General features: G+C 36.7%; 1 protein-coding gene across 6 annotated transcripts in view; it reads left to right on the top strand.

Moving 5' to 3' along the window:
- DENND1B (DENN domain containing 1B) overlaps positions 1 to 25553 on the top strand; it is a 171236-nt gene that overhangs the window by 89456 nt on the left and 56227 nt on the right. For 5 of the 6 annotated variants that reach the window (XM_052800688.1, XM_052800686.1, XM_052800685.1 and 2 more), the window contains 4 exons: positions 786 to 839; positions 4278 to 4388; positions 18153 to 18253; positions 24042 to 24087. In XM_052800688.1, coding sequence (XP_052656648.1) covers positions 786 to 839; positions 4278 to 4388; positions 18153 to 18253; positions 24042 to 24087 — 312 coding nt within the window. The remainder of the gene's footprint in view (positions 1 to 785; positions 840 to 4277; positions 4389 to 18152; positions 18254 to 24041; positions 24088 to 25553) is intronic. The other variant, XM_052800687.1, reaches the window with a different exon arrangement.

Raw genomic sequence — 25553 nt, 5'->3', positions numbered from 1 at the left:
GTCTATGAAAAATGTCAATGTCCCATTAAAAACAAATGAAAGCTAAAAAGTCAATAATTATCACATTTACTTAGTATGCACTAAGGTTTTTTGTCCTTCAAGATTTAGACTAATATGCAAAAATGCCTTAAAATTACTGAGCTAAATTCACGTCTGACAACTACTAAATGCACTGGATTAATGAGAATAATTTAAATTACATCTGTTTTTAGTTTAATCCATTTTATATTTACATCCTAGATGGCCTCAAACTAAGATGCATAAAATTGCTAATGTATTTCATAAATGATTGCGGAATGTCAAGCTGTCAGAGCTTGCATTTCTGTTAGCACATTTTTGATTCAAAGATGTTTGGAAAGAGAAGAGAATGTATATCAAGTAATAATATTTCTATTCTAATTAATTTTCTCATGTGAGTGATTTTTTTTCCTTTTCCATTCTAAATTTACATTTTTCTCCTTTAACTTTTTTTTGGTTGCAATTTTAAAATCAATGCTACTTTCAGGCTTGTGACAACATTTAAAGCTGGTTTAACTTCAGTGTTATTTCAAAACTGCAGCCCAGCATTTTGTTGCCTTGGTTTGTGTGCTGTGCTGAACCAGAGCTTGTCATTTTGTGTCGTGATCTGCTTAATTCTTTGTCTAGTAGTGGTAAGAATGCTATTGGAAAAATGGCTATTTGCTTAAACAAAGATGGGGTTGGAAATCCTAAATGCTGGATTTTTTAAAAAAGAATTTTTGGTTTCTGTTTGCATAAATTATTAATTATTTTTCCCCATTGATTAGCACTCGTATTTCATTACTCCTGATATAACTGGATTGCCAACAATCCCTGAAAGTGTAAGTATGCAGTTTCTTTTCTCTAAATATTTAGGAGAAGTGTCAACCTCATTCTGTGGCTAGGGCTGAACTCTGCTTTTATCAATAGGAGATGTTTTTTTTTTCCAAGACTTTTTATAATATGATTGATGTCTATTATTACAACCTTTAGCTAGCAGTTATGTTGCATTCATCATGAACCCATTTTAAAGCATTAGTAGAGCATTTCTGACCACTGCTATATCCACCCTTTGTTCATAATTACTTGGCTTGTTTGCATTTATTGGGATTATTTCTGTAAAATGTATTCTACTTCTGCACCTCATGTTATTTGAATACCTGCCCTTTAAAAACGGCATTGCTAAGCTGCAAATTCTGCTATCAAGATATGCAGGTATTTTTTGTGTAAGAAGGCATTGTTTCAGGCTTTCTGAAAATATGCCGTACCTGCTTACATTTGGATGGAAACCATGCACCAGGAATGGTGGTGGTGGTTGTTATTACTACTTTTTTTTTTTTTTAATGAAGACTTGCATTCTGTAGATGCTAAATCCTTGACAGTGCTGTGGGTAGATGGCAAATGTGAAATCTCAGGTCATGTTCTCTTTGATGTGTTTAGCTGGATCACATCTAATAGAAGAGCTTTGAAACTTTCTGCTTTCCACTCCTGCATTTAAATCTGGAATTGAATATGGATGTATAGATGTGCATTTTTTACACTTTCAAGTAGTAACTTACTTCTGAAAGTTAAGCTGTTGGAGGGTTTGCTACCGTACAAAATCATGCCGTACTGCAGAACTCGTTCTTGGTAGGTGTTGGGGTGTTTGTGCAGAAAGCATGACAGAAGTGTGCTCACAGCCTCTGCGGTGGTGCATTGGTGAAGGGCGGTAGGAAAGGCATCTGGATCGCCCGCTTCCGTGCTGCAGCTGAGAGGGGAGGTTTTCCCCCTCAGCGTGCTGGGAGGGCAGCAGCTCCCGGGCTGCAGGGTGGGACCCATGAGGGAAGGAAATGGAGCCTGGGAAACCTAGGCTGGCGAGGAGCGGTAGGGTGCTTGTAGTGGAGAGGAGGCCTGCGGGTACGTCTGTGGTGGCGGAAAGGAGTCTGCGCCAGGGACCCAGGGGAGACGGAGCAGCCCATGGTGCAACCCAGAAAACTACGGAAAGTTGCTGGGTAGAGGCATAAAAGAGAGGACTCTTGTTGCAAGGGCTCTTTGGGCAGGACAGGACTTAGTTTTTAAATGTTTGTTTTCATCTGTTTCATCCTATGGGTTCAGTTCCTCTAGTTTGAAGAATTCTCTTGTTCCAGCTTATTATTTGGGGTTTTAAAACACAACAGGTTTGGAGGTTAGAAGGTGTGTTATGTGTTCATCTTGAAGAATATGTGGGGAAGCTTCACTCTGGACCTCTGGCTGATGGAGGACCTTGTGATGGTGCCACTGGGGATTTATTTTTCTGATTCTGTGGGAGAAGGGAAAAGTAATTTTCAAGGTGCCTTTCTATAATTATTTTTTACTCCATTTATAAAAGTCTCATCCTTCCGGTATGAATCAAAATAGTATGGAACTAATGGAGGGTTAGAACGCGCAGGGAGTGAAGAGATGTAATTACAGTAAATTAGCAATAAAATTAATTTTCTTGTCCTTTGTTGTAAGATTCACATATTTCAGGGGCAGTAACTTTTCAGATGTAATGCAGAAATAACTTTGACTGTCTCCCAAAGATATATTGGTCTGTACAAGATTGCAAACTCTTTTTACCACAGCTGTTGCAACACAGAATCGGCACACCATTATCAACTACAGTGTTAGAGGGTCTCTGAGGTGAACTGGGCTCAAATTATCATGATGCATCAGCCTCTGACAACCAGTTAAAAGTAGTACTTGAAAGACCAGAGTTTCTTTCAAAATGGAGTGTTTGTAGCCTCAAAGCTCTTGGTTTTATTTCTTCCAAAATTTTATGCAGCATGGACCAAGAATAACTCTATACTTGTGTCTTTGAATCAACAATGCATTTCTGAATTCACATGAAACCGGATCATCCATTGGATCTTTGTTTGTCTTGTCAATATCTTTTTTTTTTTTTATTTAACATTGCAATATATCCAAAAAGGAGGTCAACCTTCTGATCATCATCTGGGCTTTAACTGAAGTTAGCTTTTCATATAGTAGAGTCTGTAAAGAGATAAACCAGCAGGTGGTGAACAGCAGCTCTGCCCCATGCCACGCTCCCTGACTGTGGAGGGCCGTGAGCTGGAGAGGCCACAGCCGGCTGCCATGTCCTGGCACCCACGGAGTGGGTGCCGGCAGTTGGTGGGGGATCACCCTGCTCTAAAGCCTTTACCACTTACCTTGCCCTCGCTGTTTTTTCAGGGGTGCATTACCTTGCTGCCATGTGTTGGCCACATCCGATATAGACTAACAGTTTCACTGTTCAGATTTCTATCCTTGGGTTGGGGCATATAGTTGATAGACCTCCTACATTAATGTTCAGTAATATGTTGTTCCTGAGAAGAGATGAGTAAGAGTTCTGATTGCAGATACAATAATGAATGTGTGAAATTAAACATTTTGTTTATTGTGGGGTGTATTAGTATATTTTCATACATACTCTCTAACATCTACAAAAAATTTCTGTTTTCGTAGGCATTTTTGCTGGTAGCTTTTTTAGCTTATTCAGAACTTGTATGTCTCTGGCACTGTGCCATGCAGAAATACTGTTAAGTTCAGCTGGAACACAGAGATCTCAACCTGCGCCCCCCCCCCCCTTTTCTCTTTTTCCTCCAGTTCTGTGTTGTCTGAACTATAGATAAGAGGTGCTGGTGACTTTGCTTTTCATTAAACCCCACAGTGGGGATGGCAGTGGGGTTCTTGGGGGCGAAAACGGTGGCTGCAGGAAGGACCCAGTACCTACCACCAGTGCTGCTGGACGTTTGATGTCCCGGCACATACAGCTCAAGCAAAAGCTTGGTGTTTTTCAACAAGCTGTTTGGTTGTACTTGAAGTAGAATAAAATGTGTTGGCTTTGGGAGAGCCTGGCAAAATAGCACAGTTTTATTATTGTAGCTATGACAGAACAGTTATTGCAGTGGTGGAAGATCTGTTCCTGGGCTGGAAGTAATGGTTACCTTAATAGCATATTATGCTATTGATATAATACCACATTTCATATTTTTTCAAATTTGAAAAAAATAAAAGCAAAGGCAAATATAAATTCACAAGCTTAATCAAGTAAGCAAAATAGTAATAACTTACACCAAAGTTAGTTTTTTCATTGGCTTTAAAACCCAATCAATTATTCTTAAAGCATACAAATTTTAATGCAAAGGGACGTCTTACATAGTTTGGTGTTGGTTTTTTTTTCCCACCTACTAATTGGAAGAAAATTTTTGTGAGTGATATGTAAAATGTTCCACTTAGCTATTACTGTTGCTATATTGTTAACATCTTATTTATTTAAACAGAGAAACCTCACTGAATATTTTGTTGCTGTGGATGTGAACAACATGCTGCAACTTTATGCCAGTATGTTGCATGAGAGACGAATCATTATTACCTCTAGCAAACTAAGCACTGTAAGTACTTCACACATGTCCTTTTAAGTAGAACATATTGAGCATTTCAGAAATGACCTGCAGACATTTGTGGGTTTAGATATGTTCCATGTGTACTTATGAGACAATATCTACATACTTTTCTGATATATGGTTTTAGTCTGGCTCTTGAAGTACAAAAGTCTGATTTATATAAGACCTACTCAGATACATTAAGTCAGGTTAATTATTTTTCTTATCAGGAGATGAGAGTTCTTTAACTCTCCTGAGTTCATTTCTGTGCCTTCTAACCTAAAAAGAATTCTTAAGGGCTATTATAAGATCTTTATTATTCACTTGTGGCTTATTCCATTGGAGCTACTTGAAAGAAATCAAGGGTCCATAATAATAGCTGCTATCCTAACCTGGTAATAGGTAGATTCATCTTTGTTAGAGTGGTTTGGGAGTGCATACTGTAATAGCTCTGATTTAGAGCAGCTCTTCAGACTGATAATAATGTACAACTCAAAATAGCATTTTTTTTTTTTATTAAAGGTTTTAGGCTACTGCCTACATTAAAATGTTTTTTTTTTCCCTTATGCCTGCTTAGACTGCTTAATAAAAGAACGTTGTGTTTCATTTTGAATATATACCTAAATATTCACATGTTATTTTGTTTTACTCTTCACAGAATCTTATGAGTTTTTAAAATACCCTATATTTTGAAAATTTTCCCAAGATTAATTTTGCGTTAGTACAAGACTGTCACTTTATAACCAACTTTCATCATAGAGTATATTTGTTACGCTGAATGTTTAGCCTGAATGTTTAACCTGTTAAGCGTAGTCATTGAAAATACCTTTATTTTTTTTTCAGCAGTACTGCATAAAACTTTTTGTTTAATATGCTTTCTGTTGTGGAAAATCAACTTTATGCTCCTGAGCATTGCTAATTCTACTACCAAATAAATGAACAGTTATTTTCAACACATAGGTACAAAGTTGGATATAGTACTAAAAATTTATATTTTCAAAGACTTGCAGGTGCTGATTTCCAATACATATGTGTGCATGTAAGGAATGAGAATTTTTGGATTATAAATAGTGGATAAAACCCCTTTAAATTCTTCTGAGTCAAAAGTAAGTTGAAGATAGAGAAGATTCAGAATGCCATAAAAGGCTGACAGGTTTTACAATTCTAGGTGGTAGTAGCAATTATATAACTGCCTTATTATTTTTTTAAACACCAGTGTTGGGTCCCTCAATCTGCAATCACCGTTGCAGTTAGGGGAATGCAGTAAGACAGCACTTTACCAGTGGTTTGCAGAATATGGAGCTAAGTAAGTCTGTGGTGACTGGAGAATAAAGGAGACATGGGGTAATGTAAGCAGAGGCCACGTGAACAACTGAAAAACAGAAAAACAAGTAGTGAATGAGTATAAGCAATCTTCAAATTACTAGTCTTTGATATATTTTTTAACCACCAAAGATTTTACTTTATGTTAGGAAATTTCCATATTCTATCACACTTCCCCCCACACACACACCCCCAAATGGCTAGGGGAAGAATTGGGTGTTACAACACAGTAATAAGACCACCCAAATGGGCAGAGAGAATTTGAAGGGAAAGCCGTTTCAAAGAACCTGGCTTGATAGAAGTTCACATGATGTAGCAAAAACGTGGAATAAAATTTTTTTTTTCAGTTTGCTGGTCTGGGACACAGCTTGCTATATTAATAAAAAAACCCCAAACCAAACCACACCATGAAAAAAACTCAGCTCCAATGATGCCCCAGTCAAACCTCTTTTACTGCTGCAGTAGAGTGGAGTTAGGAATCATGATGGCAGCTCTGTGTCTCTGGAAGATTCATTCTGCAGATGGGCACGTGTCTGTCTGCTTAACGTGATTTAAAGTTGTACTCTCAGCCTACATTTGGATCCTCTTAAGACTTGTTTTTGTTAGGCTGAACATCTCAGATGATCTGCGTTGCTATGATATGACAAGAGAAGAGGAGGTATCAGAATGACACTGTGCTGATCTAGACCACCTTATTTCTATGTTCAGATTGCAAGCTCTTTGGAAGTCATTACATAACAGCAGATATAATATGCTGGTTGTGAGAAACTTTTAACTTTATTCAAAATTCAGCTGTTACTTCATGAAAAGGTTTGGAATAAATAGCCACCTTGATGGTGTCCTCACTTGAAAATAATTTCTGTCACTCTCCTGGACAAGGATAGGTAGCAATAGCAGACATTTGTAGTGGCATTTGGACATCCTGAAGAATGTTCCCAAGCTGTTAATGTAAATAGTAGATTGCAGGTCAAGTCAAAAAAGAGAGAACACATCAATTTCACTTTCTTCTGGTTATTTTTTCAGTCTACTTGCATTACTTAAATCATAGCTAAATGAAATTACTACCACATGATGTCGGATTCACTTTTGATATAGGACTGGGTTAATTTTCACTTGCACTAGTGAGTTCTGATAAAACAGAAAAATAGACCTGGCTTATCAGGAACTTCAGTGAGAACTGCTACCTGCTGATCTCTTTCATAAACAGAGCAGGACTGATGCGAGGCTTGCTTCTTTGCAGAGCAATATGGTTTAAAAAGTAAATTAAACACTTCTCAGTATCTCCTGTAAGAATTTAATTGAATTGCCAGGAATAATTAAATGTGGTTTTGGCATAAGATATTTCTTCTTTAAAATGTTGGATTGCTTAATATAATACAAATGAGCAAATGGAGTGCATTTGGACATTAGCATTTGCTAGCTTTGTGCTGTTGTACTGTTGTGTATAAAACACAGCAGAGTGGTACTTTGTGTTGCAAAGGTCGTGTTTCAATATTCCTAAATTACGGCTTGATGCTTGAAAAGATTATTTGCTCAAAAACAGTGCTATCAAGTACAACTTTCTGTTAAGGGAGTTGTGCCTTATCTTTGGGGTTAACTGAATATCAAGTGTTTATGTCAGTTCATGAAGACTAGGTTGTGATGTCACCTTCAAGTTATCAGCTCTGTTTCGGTTCACTATCTTGGGGCAGTGACTGATAACAAAAGCCATAATTCAAGGCCTTGCTTACTTTCTCCTTGCCCTTCTTGAGGGGGGCCAGGAGTGGAGAACTACACTTATGTACAGGAATTCTTTGTCTAGCATTTCTGCCCTATAAATTTCATGCTTTCATTATACTCAAGTAAAGGAAAAATGAAGGGGAAAAAATGATGCTATATTTAAAAAGGTTTACTTTGGAGAAAAAAGAGAAAGAGAAAAAAGGTTGCCTATTTTAAGCGGTTGAGTAGAGGTTTTTTTTATTTAAAAAAAAAAAAAAAGAAAAGAAAAAGGTAAGTACCGTTTTATCCTGAGGGTGTGTTTCAATTGTCAGCTTATATTTTATTTCAGCCAAGCAGGTTTTGTTTTAAGTGCATCTTCTGATTTTTGCAATTGTTATGTATTCTTTTTATCATTCTTTAAATTGATTTTCTGTGTTTACCCCCTTTAAAAACTCCTTGGTGGAGATCTTTGTCTCCTTGTCCTACCAATTACTACCAAGATATACGTGGAAACTTCCCACCACTCCTTTCTGTCATAGCTTCTGGGGCATTATTTGCCCTAACTGTTGATTCTTTTATTAGCTTGACTTTCCAACTGCTTTAATAACGGACTTTTATCACCAACCTCACAGCTTGCTTCAGGCTTAGTGTTAGAGTGAGATGGATTCAGCTAGCCTGAGGATTATGCTCTGTAAGATCTGTTTGTAGCAAAAATTACCATTTCTGGCTTTTGAACAGTAAACTATGAAAGAGAAACAAATTATATGGCTTTGGATTAAATGAAAGGATGAATGAAACAAAGGAATTGATCTATTCACAGAGGTGGCTGTTAGTAGTTTCACTTCAGCTGTAAAAGGAGCACCTTTCCTAAATGTCATGCTGCACATTCTTGCACAGCACCGTTTTCTCACACGTCACTGCATCTGCATGTATTCTTATTAGTTGCATGGAGCTGTATGAGTTTCAGTACAAATAATTTTTTAATTCAGTCTTTCTATAAATTATTAAAGTGCTGGGGATGGCTTTTCCAGGAATGCTGAACTATAGCATTGATTTTATGCATGCTGGAGGCAGGCCCTAGATGTTTTGGCCCCAAGTGCACCTGCTGTGGTAGTCTACCAGAACATCATACCACACTCTCATGTATTCAAAGCAAAGGAATAAATCATGATTTTACAACAGCGCATCAGTTGACTTATTGCTGTTTTGTGACCGGAGGTAGGAAGGATTGCTGTTTAAAGCCATGTCATCAGTTCTCAAGTCACTCAAGCATGAAAGCTTGTCATATGCCTCTGTAATTGTACCTCACCAGTCTTTCCCTAACTAGTCAGCTGCGGCTGTGCGTTTTGTCTCAAACACTCGGCTGGCCAGTGTCTGACAGGAGCTTTCTCATCATCCTGTCAGTAATATGCTAACTAGAGTGTATCTTCTGTGGCCTACACTGGCAGGTGGAAAGGATGCTACATTTTAAAGCAAATGTCTAAACATTATCTCCATTTTGACCAGTATTTGTTTCAGGTAATACAAATCTGATGTGTCTGAGAGTATGGTGGTTACAAAGTTCTGCTTTGCACTGGCTGTGGGTTTCTCTGGCAATCCCTATAAAAACAAACACATATGTCAATAAAAAATACAGGTTTTTTGTTGTTGGGGTTTTCTTTTTTTTTTTTTTTTCCCCCCCCCTGTGAAGGATCACTGAGTATAAATTTACACACGAACATACATTTGTGGAATCACTTTTACTGTTGCTTATACGCAAAGAGAGCTTTCAGCAGTTGCCCTGAATCACCCTAGTGAGTTGGACTGAGCAGTGGCTTCATGTTCCTTGCCTCATTAGTCTTGTCCAGGTACGGTCACACAGGTCCATGGTCACTCAGGCACTGGGAAGATGCAGAGGCTTCTTGGAGAATATAATACCAGCCGCCAGAGAAAGTGAAACACCCCTTACTCTAAACACATTGTGTTTGTGAATCGCTTTGCTCCTCCTGCATCCGACCCTAAATCCGAGATTCTCGAGTTTATTCCAAAATCTGTATGTCCCAAGGCAGTAATGTCGTCAACTGAATCAGAAAACAACTGTGGTGGTTGTCTGTTTCTCTCACTTCAGTTAAATCTCTCTGCAGTTTACATGTTGGAGATTCATGGATATGGTTAAAAAAACTGCCAAGCAGTGCTTTGTGACTAGGCCAGATCTCTGGGATGTGGTTTTGGAGCACAGTGCACGTTAGTGTGGAGGCTGGCAAGACAGAAAGCACCTCATTTGTATTTTTATGTTTCTGAGGTCAAAGCTGGCTATTTATGGAACTGCTTCTCTGGTGCAAACTAATGATCCAAGACAGTGGAACAATTGGCCCCATACAGGCCTTCCATGTTGGAGAAAGTAGTGGCATTGGGAGCTGTCACACAGCTTAGTGACGTCCTCATGTTGCCTTATGCTCCAAGTTCCGATTAAACAAACTATAGCATCTAATTTATTTTAATTGTGCACTCTAGTGCAGTCCCAATTTTATCTGAAAAAGTATTTACGAACTGTACGGCATATCCATTGTAAATAATACTGTTCCAATAATTAAAAAAAATGTAGATTTAAAAGTTAATTCGTATCTTAAATCCCTGTGATGTAGTACACAGTGCGCAGAAATGTGCAAGGGCTAAATTTAGTTCTTGGAAAAGAAGAAATGGATAGGAATTTATTATTAACTTGCAAGGCAGAACAGGTATTCCGCTGATACCCACTGAGCTCCCAGAAGCATAATTAGAATTCATTTTGGAATATTAGGTCAATTAGACCATTTGGTCTGGGAGTAGTTGAGGAGTGGTGTTTAATGATTTTTTTTTTTTAATTATTATTTTATTTTATTTTATTATAGTTTAGGTGTAAGCAGTCTAAGATAAACTGGGCAGAGGTGTGTGTTGTGGGTGCAGTTAAAGTCCCATTGGGACACACATAGGGAGTGTACTTCTAGCAATGAAGCTGCGGGATGTCAATATGGAATCAAAATGTGGTTAGGATATACAGCCAGACCTGGAAAGCTCTCCCAGTCTTGACGTTTAGAATTGTTTTCCCATTGCAACAGCATAATATTCAGAGAAATAATTGTGAAACAATTTGTGAAAAGAAGTTAAATGTGTGGAAATGACTAAAATTCTTTTACTTTTAATGAGAGGGGGAGAAAAGCAATAAAAAGTTGCAGGTTGCTGTTACTTGCCAATTATGTAAAGCATGGAGAACCGTATCACTGGGTTATATTAAAAAAAAATTAAAATCCCAAACCCCAAACAAACAAAACCCCCCAAAAACACACTGTAAAAGAAAAGCACGTAGACAGAAAGACAGATCTACAAATTCATTTTAAAATTAAATTTTTCACTTATTAGCACTTTCAGGAAAAAGAATAAATCCAAGATAAGGATAATCTGGGGCAAAAGTTGTTTCTTTTTCCAATTCGTGTAATCTTTGGCAATTCAGTAAAAACTGCCAGAACAAAATGCTGCGTAGAGCCAGTGCAGGCACTGCTGTGGGCATATGCAATTTAAGAGAAGCCTTTAAGTACTGCGTCCTTTGTGGTTGGGCTGTATGAGAACTGAAAGAGTCTGTATTCTGTTGACCGGAACTGTCTCACCCCGTAAAAAAAGTACCACTGAAGCCATTGGTGGCCGTGTGAAGTATAAGATGTGAAGACAAGTTACTGAAGGGTGTGTGAGCGTTATACCAGCTCTCTGTTCTGGTGTGCCATTATGTCAAGATTTCCCTTTTTTCATGGTCACTGCTGCTTTATCACTCTGTTTTTTCCAAAAGTCACCAATGATGAGATGAACTATAACATAGTCAGTGGTTATCTCTACTCTTGCTCGCAGTAAATAAGTTGTCTGTCAGCTGTTCATAACGAAGCTGTTCCCTGCTGCTTCTTAATTAGTGTATGGCAGAAGAACATACCATGGAGTTACTCTGGGGGAGGAAATGTTAATAAAAATTTTTTTCCTGGAAACTCTCTTTTCAGAAGAGAGAAGCATGTGCAGTACTCCCTTGTTTTATGGGAGGGTAGCTCTTCCTCCATGGAGACAGGCCATAAAATAAAGGAGGGAGGAAAGGGGGGGTCAGGAGATGCTCAGGAAAAGGGACAAAAAGATGTATATGTTTGTGTTCTTCTGTGTTTTTGTGAGAGAGATAAAGAAGTTAGGAAATAATGTCAAAATGAGAATAAATAAATTATCAAGAATGTACAGAGATGAAATGAAGAAATATAAGAAAACTGAAATTATTGAACAGATGATATAGAGAAGCATAATTAGTTTATTATAGGATAGACAAATATCAGACGAGACCTGTTAGTTAAACTAATCTGTAACGTCTTAGGGATAAAAGCTGATGACTGACTTCCAGAAGTTTCATTTTCAACCTATGAAAAATACTAAAAACCTTTGTGGGATGAAGAAACTGAGTAACTGAATCAAGTTATGTGGCGTTTACTATGCCACCCACACCTACTTTGTTATATGGATACCTCTGATTATCTATAAAAGTGCATGTATGTCCTTAGTATAGGCACAGTGTGCCAAGTGGTATTCCTTGTTGAGTGCTCACCTGTCTAATACCACTTCAATTTTATTTTCTGCTCAGCTTCCATTATTGGGAAACATGTCACTCCTGGAGCCATAGGCAAGAAACAAGCCATGTCTGCGGTCTTTTCTTTTCCCTTCCAAACTAATGCACAAGAATGATGCCATAATGCTGCTTTGTGAATCAAGAATTGCAAGAAAAGAATGAAGTTGATTGTATATGAAGTGCTGTCAAATTCATGAATAACACTCTTCTCTTCCCTTTCCTTCCCCCAGAAATAATGATAAAAGGAAGTGAATAATACTAAAATAACCCAACAAACCCAAACCCAGGAGACAATAAATTTTTTATATTAGTGTTTCCTTTTTCACATTTAACTTTCACAATGGAAAAAGTTAAAATTTTCATCTGTGAACTGGAAATATATTTCCCTTCCCTTCTCTCCCTTCTGTGAGAGAGGAGAGCTGGGGGTCTCATCTTGCCAACAGGAGGAAAATGCATTATGGCTCATTTAATGGTCCTCCCTCTTTTTCTTCTTAAAGATTATGGAGATGGCAGATGGGAAACGATTAGCCAGAAGCTAAATTAAAGAAATGCATAAGAAGTGGCTTCGGATATCATGGCTTGGACAGTATATTCTGTTCTCTTTTGTTGCTAAATTTTTTTTCATCAGTGACTTCTGACTTCTCACCAATGCCAGCAGAATGGACTAAGTTTATGATTTAGTCCAACTGTTTATTCTTTAGAGCTGGGAAAGGATTTATGCTGTGTTGTAAACTGGCGAAAGCAAGGACTCCCTTCCCACTTCTACTCCCCAGCAGTCTTCCCCCCCCTCGTTCAAGAAATGGATGGGAAGGTAGGTCTTAGTAACTGTTAAGTATCTTGTTATGGGTTTGGGGCCTGATCTCATTCCCAATCAAACAAGATTTAGGTATGGATGCCTAACAAAGCTGGTAGTCTTATGAGTTGTAATAATGTAGAGGAGAGGCTTCCTTTCAGGAAGCGGGTAGTGGTTTCTCAGTAATTCTCATGCACTGGGATATTGGGGCAACAGCAGTAAGAGTTGGTCCAGGTTGATGGTAGCTACCGGAATTGTGGTAAAATGGTGACCCATCCCCTACAATTTATTGCTATAGGTATTAATAAGTAGATGAGATAACTAAACAGAATCTTTGGCATCTTTCAACATATGTGTGGTCAAGGCAGCGGGAGGGAACAGTTCTTTGGCCCAATGGGACTGTGAGGGAGGAGGGAGAGAGCACACCAGTACCCATTTCTGGACATGGTGTTGACAGAGATTGACAGTGTTTGAGGGTTTTTCAGGAAATGGCTTTATCACAGTGGTTCTTTAGTTGCTTACAGTACATTTTGAAAGGTTGTATGGTATCACAGGTTAATTTCACTTTAGCATTTTGTCTAACTTCAGTTGCTGTTTTTGGCTTTCTGACAAGATTCTGCTAATCAGTTTCTGTCTTTCTAGTTTGTGCATTGTGGCGTGTACAAATCTTGCCACCTATGCTCTGCCTCTCTTTTTACCTTTGGTTATAGAAAAAGCTTTGAAGGAAATTATTTATATAGATAGAAAGTAACTGCCAGGTAAGTTTTGTGCAGGATACAGAGTAATTATTTTCACGTTTCTCATTGAAATTATGTGAATAATAGGTATCAAATAAGCATAATGTGTGAGTCTGCAGAAGATCTTTCAGCCGTAGTAGTATGGCTTTGGACATGTCGCAGTTATTTTTTTAGCAAAAACTGTTATTAGAGAAAAAAAAGGGGGGGCTGGGCCTAGTCCCTTTGAAATGCAGAGTAGAAAGCTTCATTGATAGAAGTGAGCATTGGGGTAGCAGATATGCACATCAGAGTTACTGCATCCACGTGAGGGATAGGGAGGAGCTGCACTCTTAATGTTCCCAGGAGCAGGTAAACCTGCTTTGATCAAGTCTGGAACTAAAACTTTTCCTGACTGTTCCTGTTCAGCACTGCATAGGTTTTGAACAGTCTTCCCAAGTAGCTGCTTATTGCCATAAGGGGGAAAGCAACTCATTCTCTAGAATTTGTGTATTATTTCAGTCTTGCGGGGATTTGGCAGTGATCAATTTACCGTCACCCAATAATGTTGCTAACAAACTTCATAATGTGGTGTCTCTCTATTTGGAGAGACTGTATTATCACCAGGCACGTAGTTCCAGCACTTTTTTGTTTGTTTGTTTTGTTTTGTTTTCAGGAGACAAAGATAAATTATTGTAGCAGATTCACTACAAAACTCTGGAGAAAACACCACGTACTTTCCTTGCAGGGTGATGAAAACTTATATGGTGATGCTGGCTGCAGTGTCTTATCAGAAGAGATCAGAAATAGACTGAAACTTTCAGTTGTACTTGGTAGTGTTAGTAAATTCTTTACTGATAGAATGGGATAGTAAACTTCTTTTCATGTCCAATGCAAAATGCTAGGCATTTCAAATTAAATTTGTCTATTTATTAGAGTTGAACATTGAAATTTTTTTTTAAAAGTCGTTTTTTAACTGGTTCAATTGACTCATATTGTTTATGTAACTTAAACCCACATTATTTAAACCAATTTTAAAACCATAATTAGATTTATTTTTTAAATAAAAGTTGTTTAAAATAGAAGATGTTCTTTGAAATGGAGAAAAACAGTCCAAAAAAATCAAAATTGTTGGAAGCAGAAATACTAAAAGTTCTGTTCAATATTGACAAATGGGTTTCAGCAAATACTTTACTTAAAAACTGCCCACCCATTTTATTTTGGATAGAAACACAACTCTGGTAGGTCTTTTCCAGTGCAGTGGACTATAGGAGGATGCCTCAACATCATTTGTTTTCTCAAAACATGTAATAAACTATTAGACTTGCAGTGACTAGGTTTTGCAGCACAAAATAATTTAAGATTTTTTAGCAAACTGAAGAGTTGAGCAATGATATATGTGTGTGTATACGTAAATATATAGGAAATTTTATTGGACAGATGCTTTCACCTTGTATATACAAGCTTATCTGTAAAGCGGATCACAGTTCACAGCTGGTGTAATTTCCAGTTGTCCCTGGCAAAATAGGTAAGGTTGTACACAGCCTTGAAGATGACTTAAAGATAAATTAGGATAATGACTACCTGTCTTGAGAAAGAGATTTTTCTGATTTATGACATTTCTCTTACAAAATTTTTTTAAAAGGTGGATCTTGACGATTCCTTTTGGAATAGATAGCAATCAACAGACAGGCTCCATACAAATGCCTTTTTCCCTAAATAGTGTAAGGAACTGTTTTCTGCAAAAGATCTCACCACTTGGTCAAGCAACAGATGCTCATTTCTGCATGTAGGAGCTTGTGCTGTGCCCCCTGCTTTACCATCTCCTCCTTCAGTGTTCGGCAGAGTGCCTGTTGAGGCTCTGGCTGGCTCCGCTCCCAAGCGCAGATGCTATCAGACACCCCCCGAATGCAGTGTTGCCTTTAAAGACCTCTGAGTTCTGATGTAAGCAGTCAGGCTCTACCTGGTCCCCGAATGCTTTTCACATCTCTTGAACTGTCTGGTTACTTAAGACGTGCAGCATCGTTCCAGGATTTGCAGTAGTCCCCATTCTATTTAGAAGAGTGAATATGTTGGTTAAAGAGGTAAGCTATTTAAATAGCTAATGCAGTTGAGAAATGCAGTCACTGTTGAAACAGTAAAAAAGGCAAAAAGAGAATTTGCCAGAAAGCGTGCCATTTTTAATGTGAAATCCATAATTATATTATCAGTATTTGCTTAAAGGCAGAGTTGGCACAGTATTAAAATGTCACACAGTCTGAAGAGCAGCAGAATCCCTTAGCTGCTTGTATTCCAGGCTGTATACAACAGGAAACTATAAAACATATTCATGCCATACTAAAATGTTTGGAAACCTACTGCAGCAGCATAGATGGAAATGTTTAAATAAGATGTTATGTTAAGATGTTATTAAATAGAAAAGCAAGGAACAGTACAACAAAACCTTCATGTGTAAGTAATCAAATCTTTACCTTTCCTGCTAGAAATGCTAAAATTTAGTAGATTTTTTAAAAATTAAAAATGTTAAATAGAGGCCAGTCTGAGTGCCACACCAAAATATAGATTGTAAACCAAAAGAGTTAATAAAACTTCAAATGTTCTTAAGGAATTAACCGCTTCCTCTGTTAAAGTGAGAACTAAAATATGACACAGACATATGCATAAGATAGGAAAATATTTCTTCATGCAAATAGTATAGTCATCTTAATTCATAATTTAAGAATGCCTATTAAGAGGAGGAGGCGGCGGCTGTATACATCGGGGATATCCTGTATAACTGTATGCTCAGCTTTATTTCAGTCTGTAATTGAAACATATGAAATGCTAATTTTTATATAGGTAGTTGCGGTTTGAAATTTATATGCTATGTACAGTAGTATGTGGACATACTAATTAGTAATTCCGTATCCATTTTGAGTAAAAGAGCAAAAACCATGATGCTGAGCTTGACTGCATTATCAGTAGTGTTAGTTAAACTACAGAGAAAGATAACATGGAAATAAAACTCATAAATCCCACTGTGTAGAAGAGGGATAAGATACTCATTTAGTTCTTCCCCCAAATCAATTAATTCTTAGTAACAACACAGTAATTATTAAAACAGCCATTATTGTAAGTCTAAAATGAGAGTAATTGCGGAGGTTTGATGTAAAGCTAAGAAACGAGATGTTAATCTGAAATGAAGAGTTTAAATACGGAATTATCATATACTTGGCTTTCTGTAGTGTAGCTGTCAGGCTCGGGCAGTTCGCTGGTCAATAGTGACATTCTGTGTGTCAGTGAACAGAGTCTCCTGATACCTTAACCTGCAGTTCACACATTACTGAAGCTCCAACTGTCGAACATTCAAGTCCCTGGGTACTACTGCAGTTTCCAGACTCTCCTGACTGGCTCATGTTTCATTCTTTGGCAATTTGCCCTAATGATATCCCTCAGGAGCTTTCAGACCCTCTTCTTTTCCATATTTAATCGTGTTATATTAATCCGAGTGCTGAGCAAACTATGCTGCACAAATTATAATTGTCTGTGATTTCTGCTGCAATCGTCTTATAATTCCTTTTTTTCATTTTTAGTGTAAAAATACATGTACAAAATTGCAGCATAATTTTTGTTTACAAGTCTAAATGTCCAAGACAGCCGGGATGTGAAAGCTTTAACTGCTGATCTGTTCCACAAAGAGGGGTTTTTCCCTGTAAAATCCATAATGTTTTAGCACTTGCTGTATGGACAGGATTTACATTTTATTTTTAGCTCTTTGTTTTGTTACTGTAAAAGTACATGTCTAATAAACAGCACTATTATCAAGTTAACCTCAGACAGTAATTTTATTGTGATATAAAAGATTAGGACTGTCTTGTCCTTTTACATAAGCTTGGTGTCTTCTACATGGGACATTCCCTTTATTTTATTTATTTATTTATTTATTTTAATGAGGTTTGTGGTGTTTTATGTGCTGGATATAGGCTGCCTTACTTTGTACACAGTCTTGATTTTTTCTCATTCTGTTGTAACTCTGTGACTGCATATTAAAATAAGTAAATTTGAATGACTCCCTGATAGCAAAGTGGTATTTGATAGGTCAAATTTGAATTCTTTAGATATTGCAGATTATTTTGTTCACTTGAGGGGTGAACTTGACCACGTTTCTAATCAATTCCATAATTTTTTTTTTTTTGGGGGGTGGGGGTGGGAGTGGTGGTTTTTTGTTTGTTTTAGAAAAACAGGAATGTTCATTTTGAATGGCAGGCAGATCGTTACACCTCCTTTCTTGGTCAAGGAGTCCTTCATTTTCTGGTGATGCTAGTGCCAGACTTGTCAGTCCCTGCTGTGGGAGGGAAGTTTTGGAAAATTGTAATAAAGTTGCTTTGCTATCACAGGGAATATTCACTTCAGATTTTTTTTAAAGGTAATTTTGAAATCAGGTTAGTGACACTAAGCTGAGGTTAGTGCTCTTCTGCGGCTTCATGCAGGTTCAGGTCAATTCCAGTTGTTCCAACTAGCAGAAATGTGGACCAAAAAACTCCCCTGAGGCTTTCCCTCTCAGCAAAGCTGGGTGCATGTCTAGAATTTAATTTAAGATTTTGTATTTTCTTTTTATTCATATTTTTTGTTGCCAATTCTGTGTGTGTTTTTATTTTTAGTTAACTGCTTGTGTTCACGCGTCAGCTGCATTGTTATATCCAATGTATTGGCAACACATTTACATCCCAGTGCTTCCTCCACATCTTCTGGACTACTGCTGGTAAGACAGCTAACCAGTTATCCCCGTTTCTGAGATTCTTACCTGTCTTGTAATTCTAAGTAACTGATGAAAACACTAACTACTTAAGTGACTAAATATACAGGATCCAGTTTATGAAAGCACTTAAGCCAATGCTTAAATGATGACTTGAATAGAGATATTTGAGCATGCCTTTACATGGTGTTTGAATTGGTACCTTGAATTACAGTGCTGATTACTATCAATGCAGCATTTAGAATCATGTTTATAACTGTTCCTGTATTACTGTTAGAAAATGCATTCAATAATTTAAATGTGACTGTGTTACGGTTTTCCTTTATTGGACATCTATTTTAACTTGAGATAAATGATACTGGTAAAAACATTCAGAAAAAAACTGATTGTTTTTTCCAGAATCAACTGTGAGTAGGCATCAGTGTTTTCCTTAGGTCTATACAATGATTTAATATTTGTATTTTAGACTCAGCCAGGTTCAGGATACTATCCAACACCTTCCTGAAAGAGCTTAAAATCTCCTTTTGGTACTTCCAAAATTTTCATTGTAAGAGTTCTGCTGCTCCTGACATGTTTCTGTTCACATGACAGACTTTGCGGTTTTGGCAAATTTTTAAGTTGAACAAGAAAGAATCACTTTTTGAGTCACTTCTGATCCTTCAAGGGATGATGTTTCCATGTGCCTGTGTTTCAAGATTTCAGGCTAAGAAGAGATCTACTTTCTTTTATTCGTAGTAGTGCCAGAGATACCAAAGAGAGTTTCCATTAAAGCATCTAAAACAGGAGTATCCATCCCTGGAGACTTTCACTTTAACTAGACCCTATGGATCTGTGGTGGAAAAATGAACCATTTAAAGCCATTTAAGAGATAGGAATTATTATTATATATAAAAACCGAGTCTGATGCCTACCAACATAAGTCTATGTTTCTGTTATTCATGTTTTTCTTCACAGAAATAAATTATGCTTGTATGTTTGCTGGGCTTTGTTTCATTTCTTTTCTGGAACCTGTAAATATTGATGTTCCATTGAACTCCACCCAGTCTGTTGAACTTCTTGTTTTCAAAGAAATTCTCATTATGTTTCCTTAAGTCTCTCTGATAGTTTTTGCTCAAGTTTACAATATTTGCTCATGGTATATCTTTTTCTCTAGTAGTTCCTATACTTAATGTGGATATTATTTATTGTTTTTAAAAAGAAATCAAATATTCTTCTCCCACTCCTCCCTGTACTTTCAACTATAGCTAAACCTTTAATCTTTAACGATAGTTTTCTTTTGAAGAAACTCTGTCCTAATTGTTTTTCCTCCTAGCTTTGATAAAACGCACCAACGTGGGGGTAGAACTTGGATGTATTTGTTTAGTTTTTGTATTACTTGAGCTTACCGCCAGAAGCTTTGTAATTTCTTCAGTATCATCCATAAATGCTGTTCTCAGAAGGTAGATCAACACCTTTATTCAAGCTGTACCCTGCAGAGTGCATTCTGAATACTAGAAGGTTTTTTTATTTCCCCTCCTAAGCACAGATAATGTTTCCAGAAATAATAATGTTAGACGCTGTACACAGCTTCTCGTGATGATGATAATAGTTGAGATTCTAGGTCATTATGGCGTGACCTGGGAATTTTTTTTACTCATTAAAAAGAAGCATGGAGTTTCTTAAACTTGTAAAACTCATTTATATCTCTTTTTCTTTTTCACAGTAGTACAATAGAGTGGGGAGAAAAAAAAGTTTCCCCTTTTTAGAGATGTTCAAATGGAAACATAAAGTTCATGAAAGGAAATGCACAAATGATGAATTTACCACAGTAACTATAATTCAGACCTTTCAGCTCAGATTTTGTACATTTACATTTCTCTCTCTGATCTTGTCTGGTTTGAATGGTTCTTTTGTGAGACAGTTTGGAATAGTGTAATAAAAACACATAAAATACTTAGCTTTCCTCATGTTTTGGTGTATTAACAGTAAATAAGTGTTTTTCTCATAGGTATATAATATATCAAGTTGGAAAACCTTGATGAATTCATAAGGTCAAAGTTTATGCTAGGCCAGACCTAGCTGGGCAGTCCAAGAGGATCATGTCAATTTAAAATTAATAAAAAAGAATTAGAAAATTATTTTATATTTTCATTTTTTATGTCATTTTGATAGAGCAAAGTTCTTTTCATGAAAGTGCCTTTTTTCCTTTTAGCTTAACATGCATTTTCATATCTAGAAACTATGTTGTCGTTGCTTCACTTAGACTTTGTAGGGATGTCTCCCATGAACTCTCATTTTCTTAGTGTTGTTCTGAAATGGTAGTCAAATGAATCAAGTAGGTGATTATCAGTTTGATAATTTTGTTCGTTCCAAGGGAGAAAGGCCATTTGTAAATAAAGATAAAATACCTTTAGATCTACTAGTTTAAATATAGGCCCTGATTCTGCAACTTTTTCTTAGCATGTTAATCATTTAGTGTATTTTGAGAGAAATCCACAGGGTTTTTTTTATGAGTTGGACTATATATCTTCAAAATTTCATAAAGATAAATGATACAATTCTATGGGGGTTAGAATTTGATAAATTACATAAACTGCCTAGCTGGTACATTTTGTGAGCATGAAAAAAAGAAAAGTGTATCTTTGAGTAAAACAGTTAAGTCTATATTAAAAAATTATTTAAATTCTTCCACTTGCCTTTTTTAATCAAAAAGCCTCTTAGGTTCTATCAGGCAACCTGATATACAGACTGGTTTTAGACATAATGTAACAGATGTTCTTAAAGTAGTCCAAACCCACCGGTACTGAGCATCTGTGTGAACTGTAATGACAAGAGGATTGGCCAGGTTATGAGTACTTGCAAGGTCCAGTGTGTGAACATACTGTGTATTTATTTACTTCAGGATGGTTTTGCCCCCCCCCCCCCCCGTAGCTTATCTCAGCCTTGAATTCCATTTTGAGAACTCCAGTGTGAGAATTGGAACAACCATCCAAAAAAGAAGAGATAATAAATTTCTTCTAAAAGATAGCAAAATATTAGGCAGTGAAAGTAATTTTCATTTTAGCTCTAGAGGAAGAAAATACAGTGGAGGTACTAAAAAATTGAGTTCTCTGAATATGTTTTAAGAATTGATTTCTCTTCTACATTTAAGTAAGCAAAAAGATACTGTGGCACTCAGCCCAGTAGGTGGCTGGCTTTCAAGAAAGCTTTCCCCCAAATTAAGTTTGATCATTGATATAATAATTATATTTGAATAAAATTAATTTTTGTAAAGGAGATAGCTAATTTCATCAAATTTCTGTGTAATTTCTTGGCACACTAAGTCACTTATATAAGAATGTATGACAGTTTTGTCTGTGGATGATAAAGCATCTGTTCTGCTGATGCTCTGTTAAGAATGCAATTAGAAAATTCAAGTTACAATTGCAACATGTCTTTTTATGAGATTTGGTCTCTTCTGAATTGGGATATATGCTCGCCTGTTTTTGTGAGAATAGGACAATTATTTTCCAGTTAATTTGCATGTTTTGCATAACAGTAGTTATTTTAGGCAATGATGCTGTAGATTAATAATATTTTTGGTAATAACATGCATAAACAAGAGAAAAACTATACAGCAGGTCCCAGTAGTATAGTAAGCAATTTCATGTACATATTACAAAACTCTGCTGTTAAGGCTTCAGAATCCAGCAGTAATAAAATTCATTCTTTGCTGATAATGATTAAATTGACTTTTATTTCATGCATTTTCAAGATGTTTATCTAATTAGCTTTATACCTTTTTTTCTGTTAACTTCTCAAAATTGAAATGATGTAGCTGTTGCTTTGTTCTACAGAAGAGAGCTGCACGCTACCCTTTCTAATGACAGATTTATTAATGGAGCAAATCATCAGCTAATTTAAGTCAGTACAGGCCTGGTGAAGCTGCTAGTACGGTGTCAGTGTACAAGAAAACAAGCGTGCATAAAATGCATACATGATATAGCACTTGTTTTCACCATAGTTTCTCCATTTCACGTTATTTGTAGCGCTAAGATACTCTGATGTGATGAACCTGAGGATCTATTTTGCTGCATATTCAGCAGAAGAATCCTCAGTTACACGTCAGTCATTCTCGTCGGCTTGGTTAAATATGTTATGTAGTATAAAGCGTTCTTAAAACTATAGAGTGTTTTAAAGATGTCTGATTTCTCTCTGAATATAAATGTGTGTCTGCTCTGGAGTGACACCCAGTTATGATTCCATGTAATTTGGAATTACGATTCCAAATGTGTTTAGTCCGCAAAGGCATAAGGCCTTAGCTTGGATGAAGTCATCAGGAGATACTAAAATTTTTCAGTATTAGGCTAAGAAAAAGATATGTGGGGACACAGGGGTCTCCGTTTCCCTTTTTGGAAGCCCCATTGCCTAGAAATCTTAAGCCATGACAGTTTACAGTCTCAGCAAACCTTTATTTTGATAGCATAAAAATGATGAAAGCTTGTTTTGGCCTCAGGCAGTCTGGGTTTTGTTTTGGGGGGTTTTTTTTGTTTGTTTGGCGTGGGTTTTTTGGTTGTTTTTTTTTTTTTTTGCATCGATCCTCTCCTGTAGGACATTGTTAATGAGAGTAATTGGCTAATCCATAGTGTGTACAGATTTTTCTAAAACTAGCTGCAGTCGCAGGCAGGTGAGAATTGCTACTTTTGCTCCCAGAGTTGGGACCGAATTGATGAGTCCATGTGAACTGATGCAGTGAAGCCTCTCCCCGGGCTTCAGGAAGTCAATTGCCAGTCGGTGCCAGTGGCTCAGATCCGTGATTGAATTAGTACAGTGGAAGAAATTATTGTACGTCAGCTGTCTGTGAAACTTTGGATAAGTCATCTTACCTTACATTTATTTTTCAGAGATTATTCAGTTTTTTTCTCTCTGGTCCCTTAGTATTTCATTTCCTGCTGAGTTGCTTAAACCAGTGTATCTATTGCTTGCTTCTGTGGAGTGAATATTTTTAGTAATCTCACAGTACCCAGAAGTATGATGATGATTGTTGGATGTTTTTTCCCTTCAGCGCTGGATACTGAGTATATTCTTGGTCCAATGTTGCCAGAACACACTCACTAGAGGAAGAAACAGAAGATTATAGGAAACCATGATAAATTAGCCTGACTAATTCAGTTTCTTGCTTGCGTACTGGAGGAGGTCTCACTCCAGGGGCTTTGTGTGGATATTTGTTTTATTTTGACAATATAGCTCCTTGTCTTACTCAAATTGGAAATGAGAAGTTTACTATCTTGAGTTAAATAGGATATTATACAGCTTCCAAATGGTCACTAGGAAGGGTTTCAGAAGCACATTCAGAACCAAAACTGGTGTTAATGATGTTCGCGTTACAGTGTGGGGATGTCAGCTGGTACCATATTCTTCAGAACAGTGTTTTAATTTTAGAACCATTGTAGTTCTAGAGACAGACCACCTTTGGAACATCCACTAGGTTAGCTCTGCCATACAGTATGGTTGCTTATTGAAACTAGGTATGGCAAGCCGCTTAGCAAGCTGTACGTGTCTTCTCGCTCATACTTCCATAGTTAGGAACAGTGTCCTTTATTTTGTGGTTGTCTTTACTGCAGAGGAAAAAATACCAAAACAAAATCTCCCTTGTCTAGTCAAAATTTCAGTAGCAACTGTGTTCATTTAACTACAGGTTTAAACAGTGAATGTTAACTAAGGACTGTATGTGCCAAGATTGTGAATATTTTTTAATTTTAAAATATTTTTTGTTCCACAAAATGTTGTAGTAGTTGGTACTTAGAAGTTGATCTTTTCCACTGTTTTTCTTCAGTGCACCGATGCCTTACCTAATTGGTGTCCACTTAAGCTTAATAGAGGTAAGTTTACTCTACACTTCTGCGTACTTGTAAGCATAAGGTGTATGTGCCATAAATGATAATTTTAATGGAAATACTTCAGAAAGAATCCCTGTTTTTTAACATACAGAATTACAAAATTTAATCTTTGGATGCTTTACAAAGTAAAAAAAGTCTCTTTCTGAAATCTTACTTTTGAAGTGTTCTATGGAGACATGTAAGCTCTACATCATGATTTGTTTCTGTGTCTTTTTAATAGTTTAATGATAGCTTTTTTCCTGCCTTTTTTAGTGGTTCGGCAACAGATTTTCCCAATAATAAGAGCAGTTAAAATTTATTTTGGAGTTGCCATCAATAAGTATTTGGCACCATTCTGATTTCCCAGATAATTTATGTTCCTGTCCCTCTGAAAATCTGAGTCTAAGATTCATCCCATGACATTCCTAACTGTTAATTTAAAAACGAGTATTTTTTTGCCAAAAACCAAGAGGTAGCTTTTTCAGATTTGAACATACAACAAAACAATAGAACTCATCTGCGCGGTAAGTAATAGCTGGGTCATAAATAGCAGTGCCTCTTTCCATAACTGTTTGATGACACCATTAAGCCTGCATCTGTAGTCTGATTATCATGCAGAGTAGATAATTGATTTGGGAACTTTATTTGATTTACACTTCTGCTAAAGCAGTTTCTAAGGATCAATTCACATTTGCTAAGCTGATGAGGTGGGTACTCCCCCACTCTGAGCGATTAGCACTTTTGTGTTTCCAAAAAGAGCCTTCTATCATGTATACTTCTTAACTCTAGGCATAGCCTTCTGTTTTCTCAAATCAGGTTCATATGATCTGGATACATTGATTGTAATATCTTGACTAGGATCTTTTTCCTTATTCCATCAGAAAATAATGGAACAGAACAGCTTGCTCTGAAAAAAAAATCACTCAATTCCTTCTGGAATTATTTCCTGGACCACACTATTATGTATTATTATAGGACCATATAGAAAAGAGTTCTATCATTCTTTCCTGAAAGGAACAAGTTGTTTAATTCTTAGCTGCTAGTCAAGTTCATTGACGAAAGATTGTTTCATCCATTCTTTTAATACTAGTAAACATCATATGCCTGGGACTTATGTAAATCTGCAAATAATTACTTAGTTTTCTCTGTTTTTCATCTGATTATATGATTAGCATCCTATCTGATTTTCACAAGTATGAGAGAATGAAACTTTGTTATAAGATATGTATAGTTCCAATATATTTAACTGTGTTTTGTATAAATCTTGGTTTTCAAGAATTCATTTCTTGAATACGCTTATATGTCAGAGATTATTAATACAACCTTACTGTTTGATGGAGAGGAAGTGTTTTTAAAAGCTACTCTGAATCCTGCGTCTAATTCACAAATCGTACATGTAAAGCTCAAAATGTTGTCTTTGCCACTATTGTCCTTTGTAAAATCATTTGTAATCTAGCACATTATAATAA

Source organism: Harpia harpyja, chromosome 11 (genome assembly GCF_026419915.1).
Source record: "Harpia harpyja isolate bHarHar1 chromosome 11, bHarHar1 primary haplotype, whole genome shotgun sequence".
Classification (NCBI taxonomy): domain Eukaryota; kingdom Metazoa; phylum Chordata; class Aves; order Accipitriformes; family Accipitridae; genus Harpia; species Harpia harpyja.
This window is presented reverse-complemented; position numbering and strand designations above follow the sequence as displayed.